The 12,751-nt window shown below is 33.5% G+C and overlaps 2 protein-coding genes across 3 annotated transcripts in view; one reads left to right on the top strand and one right to left on the bottom strand.

Moving 5' to 3' along the window:
- Positions 1 to 9,535, top strand: part of LOC119080931 — a 30,180-nt gene extending 20,645 nt beyond the window's left edge. Inside the window, exons 2-5 of one of the 2 annotated variants that reach the window (XM_037189549.1) lie at positions 3,739 to 4,048; positions 4,970 to 5,101; positions 5,933 to 6,112; positions 8,379 to 9,535. In XM_037189549.1, the coding sequence (XP_037045444.1) occupies positions 3,739 to 4,048; positions 4,970 to 5,101; positions 5,933 to 6,112; positions 8,379 to 8,401 (645 nt within the window). In that variant the 3' untranslated portion in view covers positions 8,402 to 9,535. The remainder of the gene's footprint in view (positions 1 to 3,738; positions 4,049 to 4,969; positions 5,102 to 5,932; positions 6,113 to 8,378) is intronic. The other variant, XM_037189550.1, reaches the window with a different exon arrangement.
- On the bottom strand, positions 6,734 to 8,143 carry LOC119080930 (transmembrane emp24 domain-containing protein 6-like). Its single transcript, XM_037189548.1, has 3 exons — positions 7,887 to 8,143; positions 7,065 to 7,322; positions 6,734 to 6,994 (listed from the first exon to the last, which is right to left on the bottom strand). The coding sequence occupies exons 1-3, from the start codon at positions 8,103 to 8,105 to the stop codon at positions 6,767 to 6,769; spliced, it is 705 nt and encodes a 234-aa protein (XP_037045443.1). The 5' UTR covers positions 8,106 to 8,143; the 3' UTR covers positions 6,734 to 6,766.
- Positions 9,536 to 12,751: the final 3,216 nt, after the last annotated feature.

Genomic DNA, 12,751 nt, shown 5'->3' on the forward strand with positions numbered 1-12,751 from the left:
TAGCGCTTCCACACACGGACCTTTCGACCCTTTTTGGGTTTGTATCGCACCGTCTTTCTAAGCACAACAAACCTGCACACTTCCAAATAAATCGTCTGTTTATTGGCCAGATAATTCAACTTTAAGTTCACAAATAATTTTTTTTTTCATCATACGACACAGCAAACTTTTTCAACTCTGCTGCCAAAAATGAAAAGACAACAAGAAAAAAGTTGTTCCACAAAATTGTCAGGGGAGACTAACGATTCTATAGAGCCATCGATCGTTCGGATCGGATGTGGCTTGAATATCAGTTGTTCGATACCTTGGCAAATTCATTCTGAATCTTTCATCAAAAAGTGATTTTCTACATACATGTTTCAAAGTCAACGATGCACAACAGAAAATGTTTTCCACTTGCACACAATCAGAAAATTTTCGTTTTAATTATTTTAATTATTCAAATTTTAATATTCAGGCTAAGGATATGTAAATCGACTCAGTAGTTCGTATAATTCGATTTTTTTTCCGTAAAAAATTGATTGGTTTCCACGAGACGGTATTGCTATTGTGATTTCTTTCTGCGTACCAAACCACCATTCAATGACACTCCCGAATGTAAATCATCATACCATGACTCTATATTATCTTTAGAATAAATTTGCTAGCACACACCGTACTACACATACCAATAATATTGAAAAGCTATTAATTTGGAGTTGAATTGCCCAGAATATCATTAGAATTGATACGGAATAAATTTGAGGAAAATTTTCTGGAGGGGTTCGGGTCACGTATAAGTCTCCAACAGACAGATGTGAATTTATACACAAGATATCATAAATTAGATGTTTTCCTTGACAGGAAAAGGAAATATTATTTTGTGGTTGGTGCGTTTCTATACCACAAAACATCAAATGTTGGGTTTATTGCACGAAATCTCGTCTGGGTATATTATGTACGTATGGACGAATCTATATTATATACACGCATTATACACAGAGAATTGAGCAAAACACTTTTGAATTTTCTTACATGATCTCCGGGCATATATCATACGGAGCTTATTTTGTCTCACTACCCGGATTTATTTTTGTCAATATCATTTTTATATTTCCATTTTGGGGATAGTTTCCATTTCAACTATAAATTGTATTCCAACGCAAACACTGAAAAAGGTATACAGAATTTAGCACATGCTCCACAAAATGTATTTTCGGTACCATTTTGGGTGAAGGGACAATCATCCACCAAATTGAATTAGATCTTCGTTACAAAGTTTAACTTATATTATGGTTTCCGCCACCGAAAAATGTACCAGCGATGATGGTGTTATTACTTTTTGCTAGCGACAATTTTTAAATTTCGTTTAACATTTAACCCCTTGCACGGTCTAGTCTGGCGCAAACAAGATTATTTTGTCGTAAAATCTTCTTCTTTTTTTTTAATTTATAATTTTATTACTTTATTGGCGCCATTAACGCAAATGACGACAATTTTTTAATCAAATTATAACAAACTGCTTTCTCAGTAGCTTTCTGATTGCTAAAATTAGCTCATTTATCAAAAAATGTTTACCGAGAAAATTGAGCTTCCAAATTTAATATAACCTTTGGATCATATACTATGTGTAGTAGTGTTAGACCATGTAGATGAATTTTCCGTTATACGGTAATCAGTTATATATTGGTACAGACGACGCAGATGGTGGTACGGAGTGTTGAAAGGTGATGAATTTGTCTAGGTAGTTAAACGTAACGCATCTTGAATTGAAAATATGGCTCTCGAAATTATGGATGGTGGGAAGATTTTTACTGTTTCATCATCATCATTTATCCTTACGAAGTAGTGTTCACATAACTTTATCGTGGTGTTTAATGAATCCTTATCTAGGGAAGTCCGTGAGATTCTGATTAGTTTAGAAAAACATTAGGACGAAATAGAAAATGATTGGAAGGTAGTGACCATCAATTGTACAAATTTTAACTGAATTGTAACAATTATTGCTAGCTGATTAGATGTTTGTGCAGCTCTTTCATGGTGAGTTTAAATTAAATAAACAGCACATCACACCATCAGAACGCATCTGAACCGGATGATCAACATCATTCAACAGAAGAATAAGCGACGCCAGGGCCGTAGCCAGACTTCAAAATTTGAGTGCGCTAAGGGGGGCGCAAGGTCCAAAAAAATTATTTTGTATGGGAAAAATTTAAAAAAAATTGAAAAAATGACTTCGCTAGGAGGGGCGCCGCCCCCTGCGCCCCATCTAGATACGGCTCTGAGCGACGCTTATTAAGCGTTGATGTGGTCTGATATAGTAAAATGGATTGTAAAATGTATGAAGTAATAGATTTTGTATCAATTAGTCGATAATTCACCCAAAAGAAGTAACAGATTACGTACAAGCTAACATTGCGACACGCTTGTCGTTTCCAAAATGTTATAATTTTCATGATTGAGTGTAACACATTCATTATGCAAACTAAATCGATCTTCATCAATTAAGAAAAACTTATTGTAATCCCATTTGGCAATCATCTTCTGTTCCAAAGTTTTATCGTTAAAAAGACTCATTAAAATAAGTTTCATAATCGAGTTTTTCTGCACAGAACTTCAGAAACTTGCTATTGAATAAATCCGTATAAATTCGCCTTCATAAGTGTTGATAAATGACATCCAATGAAACATTACTAAATGCGAATATTTTCCTAAATTTAAATTTCTTTTTAGCGCGAGCGGTGTGGTTTATCCTCCCCTAAAATGTTCTTACGAAAAATTATTTTCATAAAAGCTATCACGGAAATCTTGTTAAAAATATTAATGAGAAAGGATGTGCACTTGACTCGCACGTCTTCAACGTGAAGTTTTTTTTTTCTTCTCTTCCTTGGAATATTATAATTCACATTCTGTAGCAGCATCGTCTGCGTATACTACACACCAGTATGTATAGTTGCTCGTTTGCTTTATGTAAGTTTTTGAACGTTCCGTTGGTTCAATGCACAATAAATAAATTATTTTTGCCGCACAAGAAACTGATTATCAAGGAATAATCTTATACGACAAACCGTTTGTTAAAAGAATTTATTGATTTTTCATATCGTCGGTGGATTCGTTTCATGAATTTTAACAAGCAACGAGACTTTCATAGAAGTTTGAAATGCTTTTTTTTTCTTCACTCCACTTAAGCTTTGCTGTTTCAGTTTTTTTTTCTTCTGCACAATTTCTCAAAATGGTTTTTCTATGCAATTTAAAAGCTTTGTTCGTGCTAAAAGTCCCTCTGATGTGATTAAAATATTGAAAAGATGTTGTGCCTTTACCGTTCCGAGCAAACGATTTTCGAATTTAGTTCGTCTTTCATTTTAGATTTATTTTTTGTTCAGTTTAAGCTTAATGGCCGTTGTAACTATAAATGCTATATGCCAGTCTAGTTATTAAGCTGAATGATGATAAACCTTTTGTATTTGTGAAGAACAATTTTACGGATTAGGGGTCATTCACAAATTGCACACTCACCGAATTCGAAATTTTATACCTACCTTACCTCCCCCCGCATTATTCAAAATGTATGAAGAAATTTTCAAAAATATATGAAGCGTCCGCTTTTGTGAATGGCCCCTTATTCCCTTTCATCTTCTAAAAGGTCAAACTCTCAGTAACTCCTTTTTCATTTCATCATATCGTGTCCAGTCGTATTTTATCTACTCAACGTTTATTTCCGAAGAAACACTACGATAATCGACTCTCATTGTTTTACAGATGAATATCCTGTTGATATCGATTTTCGCTGTTGCATCACTATCCATTTTCCCAACGAAAACAATGGGCACAACAGACGTGCAGCCAGAAGAACCACATGCCTTGCCACTAGCATCGGCAGCTGGTGTGATTGCAACACAAAGTAATGCTGGCGAAATATGGCAAGAGGACGATCGAGAGGTGTTGATACGAAACGAACGCGGGACCAAAAATAATAGTAACGGATCCGGTAAGAAGGAGAAAGTTAAAAAAGTTAAAAATGCAAATGAAAATACAAGCGAAAACACAAAAGTTGCCGAATCGAAGCCGAGTGAGTTTTCTTTTCTTTATTTTGGTTTTATCTTTTTATTTAAATTTGTGAGTTTATTGCTTTTACTAACAGCACGGGTGTGAATAAAGGTGGATGTGAGGCAAGGTATATTTATCTGTAATTCTTTAGGGAGCAATTGTATTTAAGGAGGCTAAAATTGTTGCTTCTTAGAGGGGTTTAATGTGAACGGTTCTTATGTATTTGTTTTTCGTTTGAATCAAAATTTCAAGTGAAACGCGTTTAGCTGAAAGATATTAAACGGAATGTGGAAGCTCTTATCACCAATTTAAATATTTCTCTGCTCTACATTGTAACAATTTCGACGCAGTGTAGATAATGTCCAACTCGTTGGAACAGTATGCCATTCGCGACCTAAACGATACAAAATAATCAACATGTTGTACCATTACACGTTCAAATTTGATATGGCATATCGCTGAGCACAGAGGCTACATTAATATAACGATTTCGTTATTTCGTACATAAAAGGCACATGGATCGTTTTGAACGCTTCATTTTCTTTATCGAAGACAATATTCACATCATCTGAACGTCTGTAATTCTGATTTTTGGTTCAATTTGTCTCTATGTTGATGTCACTTTCACATAATACATTGATTTGAAACCTATTTACTAAATATTTATGTTCTCTTCAACATAAATACATTCAGTAAAACCGTTTTATGCCTCTCGCTAACATTTTGATTCTTTAGAAAGATTTCGTTTAAAATTTGGAGATAATTCTGTTGATTTTGTTGTTTATTTATAAAGTTTCCGCTAACATGTAAACACAACAATATTTTATACTAACCAACATCAACACAAATTGGATTGTTTATGTAAATTGTAAATTCATACACATTTTCGTAACACAAATGATTTGTTGCTACTTTCAACATTCACTAATCTATTTATGAACAGCTTGCAGATACCTAAAGTCTCCATGGAGCGAATGTGATCAAAAGACTAACACCCGCTCGAGAACACTGAATTTGAAAAAGGGCGAAGAAGGCTGTGTTCAAACAAGAACCATTCAGAAGAAATGTAAAAAAGGTAACCGAATTTATTTCTAATGTCTCGTTTTACGAATTGCATCTTTTATCGACAATGACGACAAAAATAAATAATTAAGCCAAGATAACGTCGTCCTATATACCATCCAAATACCTGGTTAAACAAATGAAGTAAAAGAATTTGTTTGTTTCAATCTTAGCAAGTGAGATTCTCGAAAGCAATTCTAATGATACCACGACTATTTAATTGGATGTAAAATTCTGTTGGCTTGCCTTTTATTCCAAATAATTTACAATTCGACTTCAATTTATTTGATTGTTTTCAAGTACGAACACTTTAAGTTAAATAAATTTTCGTCTCAAACGGTTGAATAATAAGTGGAAGTAAATAGAACTGAAGAACGATGAAATTTTGATAGGACGCTCAGCTATTAACGCAATAAAAAAGAAAGTTATTGGGAAGTTGCAGTCTGAACTGAATGAAGAGATATTTTCCACCCAGTTTCGTGTATGTCTTTTCGTTTCATGTCAATGTTGTCAAATTACTTTATCCCACTTTTAGAAGTGCAAAATAGTAGTTTTAGTTTCACTACCCAGCGAAAATGAGAGGAGTTACGAACTTTAAAACTTCCACGTATGTACCGCAAACAACTTTTCTCCGTTCATAGGATTTTGTTTCACATTGGTCAAAATGTCAGGATTTCGCCCATTTCAAGGGAATGCGATAAGAAAATCTTGTCTCTAAGTCTGAAGGTCGTTCTGAATATCGGAATTTTGGCCTTTCTCAATTTCGGATATTTGGTCATAATACTGCCTAACAAACCTAAAGATTCGCATACCAAATTAACATTATATATTCTATCCATAACAGCCTGCCGATACGAAAAGGGCACATGGAGCGAATGTGCAAACGGACAAACCTCACGATCAGACAAACTTAAATCAACCAGTGATCCTACGTGCCAGGCTACCCGAGAAGTCAACAAAAACTGTAATCCAGCGAAAGGAAAGGGCGAGAAAAAGGAACGCAAAAACGGCAAAACAGACAAAGGTTCGTATTATAAATAATGACTTTTTTCGTTATCATATATCGACAAAATTAACGGAATCAGATGATTGAACCTTTGAAATATATTGAGACCTTAGACAAATCATACCTAGGCTGGTATTTTGTACGATAAAATGTGGTCCAGTTTGTATAAGATTCACATTTCGTATAATTTGACGTAGATATTACGCAGTGAAAGGTTCTCAAATTTATTGCAATCACGGCATGCCGCAAAAGTGCTTGATTTAACTAGGGACCTGAATTATCTACTAGCATTTGTGTTTTGCGAATAAAAATTCGTCAGTGATTTATTTGAGTTCATTTTCATACAGTGTATTAGGTTCCTTATTTGACGTTTTAAAAATGAACCGCTATTGCCTGGTTTATTTTACTTTGCCGTGATTGCAATACAAAACGAGCAATCAGAACAGTCGGAGCGTTTTCTGCGACTGAGCTACGTATAAACCCGTATATCTATTGCGTACGTGACCCTAGTGCGTCTGTCATCCTACTTTGACTGTAAGCCAATTGCGCCCGTTGATGTAGTTAAAGTAAAATTATTATGTAATGTGTACTACTCAACTTTAATATTTTAAATGATCGAAAAACAAAAAGATTTTACGTGCTGCGCGACAAGTATCTCTTTAATGGTTCTCTTTATATTTGCATCTTCAAATTTCCAGTTTTAACGTCAAACAATCTTCTCACAAAAAACACCTGAAATGTGCAGGTCAATACAATTGCGATAATCTGAGCTATTGACCAGTTTTGAACGTATGCATAATTATCATTCAACAGAGCAATGTCTCGCGATTCTAAGCTCCGTATCTGCCATTGAAATTGTTGCATATTATTCGTGTTTCTCTCCACAGTATCTATGATTCTCTTCAAATGAAATTTAAGAATTTTAATTTCGAAAATGAAAGTTTAAAATTTAATTGTGCGCGGCGCATACCGTAAAATTTGCCACGTTCAGATGAAGTTCTTCAAGCTCTTTTTCATACTTCTGCCAGCCATCAATTTTGAACGACGATACATACAATTCAACTAATATGCTAGTAAAGGAATGATTGTCGATACAGAAATTGTAGTAGCCACCGATGGATTTGTCGTCTGCATAAAACGATGAATCTTTCACTGCGTACGGATGAACTAATCTGTTATCAGGATGTTGAACAGCAAATCCGGCCATACCGTCACCACCACGAAGAACCTACATCAAAATATTGATTTTCCATATACTAGTTCCACGAGCACTTCATAGTCCAGGAGCTTTGAAACTTTTTTCCGGAAAATGTGAAATGGCTTCTATGCGGGGATTGGCTGAAGTTATATATTTCGACAAAAGTCTGAAGAACATGAGTTTAGCTTTCTAATTACACCTCATTTATTGAATTGGAATCAGCCAGGGAGAATTTTTCGGGACACTTTTCGGAAAACTCTGATCCGATTTCTATTCCAAAAAGCCGTTTTTGACAACATAAGCTCCTGGACTATTACTATATCAATGCGACAAAACATCTACTTGACTTGCTTTCTTATCAGCGCAAATCTGTTTAATTTGATAAATTGAATTCGAATGTGAGATTTTATGTAAACAGAGGCTAATATTGGAAACGTGTAATTTATGAGTGTAACTCCGAAATTCAAGCTAGTCTAACTCAACCTTCCGGGATAATTTCAAGAAATTTTTACACAAAACACTTTTACAAGGTTTTGTCGGTCCCATCAGTTCATACCCCACAGTCGCGTCGTATAGAAAAAAAATGAAGTTTACCCGATAGCTAACAAAGAATGCTCCGTCCGGTTGTACAAAATGAGTAAAACAATCCTGATTTCCTCCATCAATATTAATATTGAAGTCCATGGTAACATGTGGACGATTCTCGAAAAAAGGACGCTTAACCTCTTCCGTATTTACATATTTAGTGGAAACGGAACATAAATAGAAATACACGAAAATCGAACCGTATACATGCCACGTACTAGGAGCCATGTTCGAACCTTTACTGTAGTATTTTCCCAAATTTACTACTAATCTAAACTGTGGAATATATATCTCTTCGCAAGACCTGATACCACCATACTATCGGCTATACGTAGTAATCTATCTGCTGATTGTGATACTTAGGTGACAGATAAATTGTAGGATGACGTTTTTAAATAAAAGATTTTAATGTGTTGAACTGAGCAATTTCAAACGAAATAACAGACTCGATAATTGTGCACCAAATTGTATTTGTTAAGCTAATGAATATCTATGATTTAGGTCAGCGAAAGAGCCGTGCATAAGCTGTTCATCGAGGAACGAATAGTCATGGTCATGTGTCTACTCATGTACTTTCCTCTCCCTCAACATAATGATTTTAAAGCATTTTCTTTGTAATAGAATGTAAGTTTCGTTTTTAAAATTATTTATTAAAATGAAAGAAAATGAAGAAATGAAATTAATTTGAAAAAAATTCTTTACCAGTTTAAAATAAAAATTTAAGGAAAAAATATATTAGTACGAGTTCGTGCAAACTTGATGTAGTTTTTATTTCTGTTTTCTAATTGTTTCTTTCTCTGTTTTCCTTCAACATTTATTTCTGTCAACATCACCCACATAAACTAAAAGGAAATCAATAAAAATGCCATCTTAAATCAAAAATTGTTTACGAAATTGGAGAGCATTAAACAAACAAAAAAAAATAATTTTTAAGAATTTTTATTTTTAAATTTTAATCATTTTTTTTAAACGTGTAGGTATTATAATAAAATGAATAGTAAATATTTGGTGTTAGACTTAATAGATATTATGATACCTTTAAAACCTTTAAAAAATGTAATGAAACTATTTACTTACTCTCATCAAGAAAAAAATTCAAAAACGAAAAGGGTTACTTCTTCTTCCTTACAGCCAATATTTCCACAAAAAAAACATTTTTTATAAAATTGTCAATCATTGTTTTGGGTTGTTTCCTTTAAATGTAGCAAAATAATCACAACATTAACATTCAAATCTACAACGAGTTTTTTCGACGGTAAATGTTTTACAAAAAAGGGTGAAGATGAAGAATTAATTCAAAAAAAAAATGGATAAACAGAAATATAGAATGAATGAAATAGTAGCTTACGTTGTTAAATTAGGCTCCATAATTACCTACATATATTGAACATAAAGTAGAGTTTGTTGGAAAATGGTTTTCAGGAATATTTTAATGTTTTTTAACAATTTAATGATAAAATGAATAAAAATTTAAACAAAACGCAAAATTTTTTGTTGTCAAAATTTTAAAAATTAAATTTAAAAAAATTGATTTGCAGTAGAATTATGCGGTTAATTTTAAACTGATATTCATACCAGTTTACTAGCGTCTTTGCACAAAAAAAAACACAATATTTCAACTTATATACATTTAGTGAATGAAAATTTAAAAAAATAAAAGAAACGAAAACTTAATTTCATACCAAAACATTAATAAATTATCATATAGACAGACTAGATCTATTCCCCATCCGGAGAAACAAGAATTTAACGTTTCCATAGCATTTATTTAACAACATAAGAATTAAACCATACAAAATGCGTATAAAATAAAAATAAAAAAAATTGAATTTACTTTTAAGAAAGAACTAACGTTTAAACCTAAAAAAAATAATAAACACACAAAAAAATGGAAACAAAATTTGGTAGTTTCATCATTAAAAAAAAGTTGTTCAAACAAGAAAATCTAATTTACGAAAAAAATCTTTTGTGATATGTTGTCTTTAAATGTAAAATTAAACGTTTATTCTGTCTCAAAACAAATAAAAAATACCTAAAAACTCAACAACGCAACGTCGTATACATTATTTATTACCTAGCAGTCAATTGCAACACATAAAAATCATATCAGTCACTTGCAACGAATACCGGCGAAAATAATAATCTTCATTTATGGACTTTCGGATAAAGCGAAGAAAATGAATTTTATAGCTAGACGAAGTACGTACTTTCTTTCAAAACATGACTTTAACAACCAGTTAAGTGAGTTTTCCATTGACGTCACCACCGAGAATTCTTTTGTGCACGTGCACAAAAATGTTTCCCATTCGATTCCGATTTTAGAGGAAATTGCAGCAAAATCGATTTTCGTTCAATTTGGATTGACGGGCATAAAAGAAGCATTCGCAACATTTTTCCTTATTTTTCCGTTTCAATTTTCATTCAGCACTCACAAAATACTCACCTTTAGACAGTACAGAGAGTTCATGACCCGTCGCTCAGGGCCGAACTTTCACACGGCGGAATCGGGCTAGACTAATTGCGCCTTTTACGTTTTGATTAAAATTCATATTGTGCACGTGCACAAAAATGTTTCCCATTCGATTCCGATTTTAGAGGAAATTGCAGCAAAATCATTTAAGATTTTCGTTCAATTTGGATTGACGGGCATAAAAGAAGCATTCGCAACATTTTTCCTTATTTTTCCGTTTCAATTTTCATTCAGCACTCACAAAATACTCACCTTTAGACAGTACAGAGAGTTCATGACCCGTCGCTCAGGGCCGAACTTTCACATGGCGGAATCGGGCTAGACTAATTGCGCCTTTTACGTTTTGATTAAAATTCATATTCTGGCGAATTTTTCGACTAAATCTTGACTCGCCTTAACTTATGGCCCATAAACGGATTCTGATAGCCAGTCCGACCCTGTCATTGCGAGTCAGGTGACGGTTTGAATTGAAGTCTATTGTAATACTTTAGTGTTAAAAGAGCGAAAAAAGAAAATTAAACAGTTGGTTTTGATGGGTGATATGTCAAAATTTGTATGTTAATTTAACTGAGTTCGATGGGTTACACTCTTTTTGACATTCTCTTTAAACACTCTACATATATAATACGAATTTTTTCGTCTTTAACCTGTTACAGACAAGGGGGTAATCACTAGTAAATCAGTAAATCAAGTAAATCACGGTAAATCACAAAAAATTTTGAAAAATTTTTGAAAATTTTTTAATTGTCACTGGATTACATTTCGAAGTATCGTGGCCCACGGTGGGCTTCAACGATGGCTAATTAAAAATGTAATGTAACTCAAATTTTATTGTAGATAAATGTTAGTCGATGTCCACTGATCATAAATCAGGGCAAGTGGTCGGAAAGTGGACGGCAACTTTTTGAAATATTTTTGAAAAACTATTTTTTAACGGGTACAGCGTCTCTCCTGCACAACAGTGTCAACATTAAGGTCCTACCATACAGTTTAAATTAAAGGCTATTCAATTACCTTTCGAACGATACCACACTTTCTATATTTGTGTTTAAAAGCGTGAAGTTTGAAGAATATTTTCATATGAGTAGGTACTTTAGTGCATTTATTCAATATTGAGAGCTAAGATGGATATAAGCCGAGACTCTTTGATGTTAATTTCGTATTCTAGGAACTATTTTTGACTAAAACTGACCAAATATCTCGAATATAATTTAGTTTGTTCGATTGATTCAATGTTTTTCAATAAATTGCATACCGCCGCGAATACTTTTGAGCATCTAGGCAACCACATGGCGCTTAGAATGGTCTTATTTTGTATCAGTTGAATTGTCCTGGATCCCAGCTTCACGACGATACCAGATTTGCTATATGTAGTGTGTCACAGCTGTGCTGTACAACTCATTTTATAGGCGAAAGTCAGTCTACTCGAAAGTACAGAGATCGTAAGATTTTGGACTGAACTCAAAACTCTTTTCATTGCCAATGTTTAGTTTCATTTTGGTTTCTATTTACGATTATAAGATAAAACGTTCAATAATTTTGCCATGTAGACTGATTAAAAAATCTTCGAAATCTTACGATCTCTGTACTTTCGAGTAGACTGACTTTCGCCTATAAAATGACTTGTACAGCACAGCTGTGACACACTACATATAGCAAATCTGGTATCGTCGTGAAGCTGGGATCCAGGACAATTCAACTGATACAAAATAAGACCATTCTAAGCGCCATGTGGTTGCCTAGATGCTCAAAAGTATTCGCGGCGGTATGCAATTTATTGAAAAACATTGAATCAATCGAACAAACTAAATTATATTCGAGATATTTGGTCAGTTTTAGTCAAGAATAGTTCCTAGAATACGAAATTAACATCAAAGAGTCTCGGCTTATATCCATCTTAGCTCTCAACATTGAATAAATGCACTAAAGTACCTACTCATATGAAAATATTCTTCAAACTTCACGCTTTTAAACACAAATATAGAAAGTGTGGTATCGTTCGAAAAGTAATTGAATAGCCTTTAATTTAAACTGTATGGTAGGACCCTAATGTTGACACTGTTGTGCAGGAGAGACGCTGTACCCGTTAAAAAATAGTTTTTCAAAAATATTTCAAAAAGTTGCCGTCCACTTTCCGACCACTTGCCCTGATTTATGATCAGTGGACATCGACTAACATTTATCTACAATAAAATTTGAGTTACATTACATTTTTAATTAGCCATCGTTGAAGCCCACCGTGGGCCGTAAACATATAGGATAAATTTCATGAACTAATACAAATTGAAGTAAATAGATTCAAATTTAGTAGAAACTTCATTTTTGATTTACTTGATTTACTGTGATTTACTGTGATTTACCGTGATTTACCATGATTTACTGAGCTAGTAAATCAGTGATTACC

Source organism: Bradysia coprophila, unplaced genomic scaffold (genome assembly GCF_014529535.1).
Source record: "Bradysia coprophila strain Holo2 unplaced genomic scaffold, BU_Bcop_v1 contig_350, whole genome shotgun sequence".
Lineage (NCBI taxonomy): Eukaryota > Metazoa > Arthropoda > Insecta > Diptera > Sciaridae > Bradysia > Bradysia coprophila.

Coding starts and splice junctions, on each gene's coding strand:
- LOC119080930 (XM_037189548.1), bottom strand. CDS start 8,105: ATGGCTCCTAGTACGTGGCATGTATACGGTTCGATTTTCGTGTATTTC. Junction 7,323..7,886: donor CATTCTTTGTTAGCTATCGG/GTAAACTTCATT, acceptor ATTTTGATGTAG/GTTCTTCGTGGTGGTGACGG. Junction 6,995..7,064: donor TGAACGTGGCAAATTTTACG/GTATGCGCCGCG, acceptor TTTCATTTGAAG/AGAATCATAGATACTGTGGA.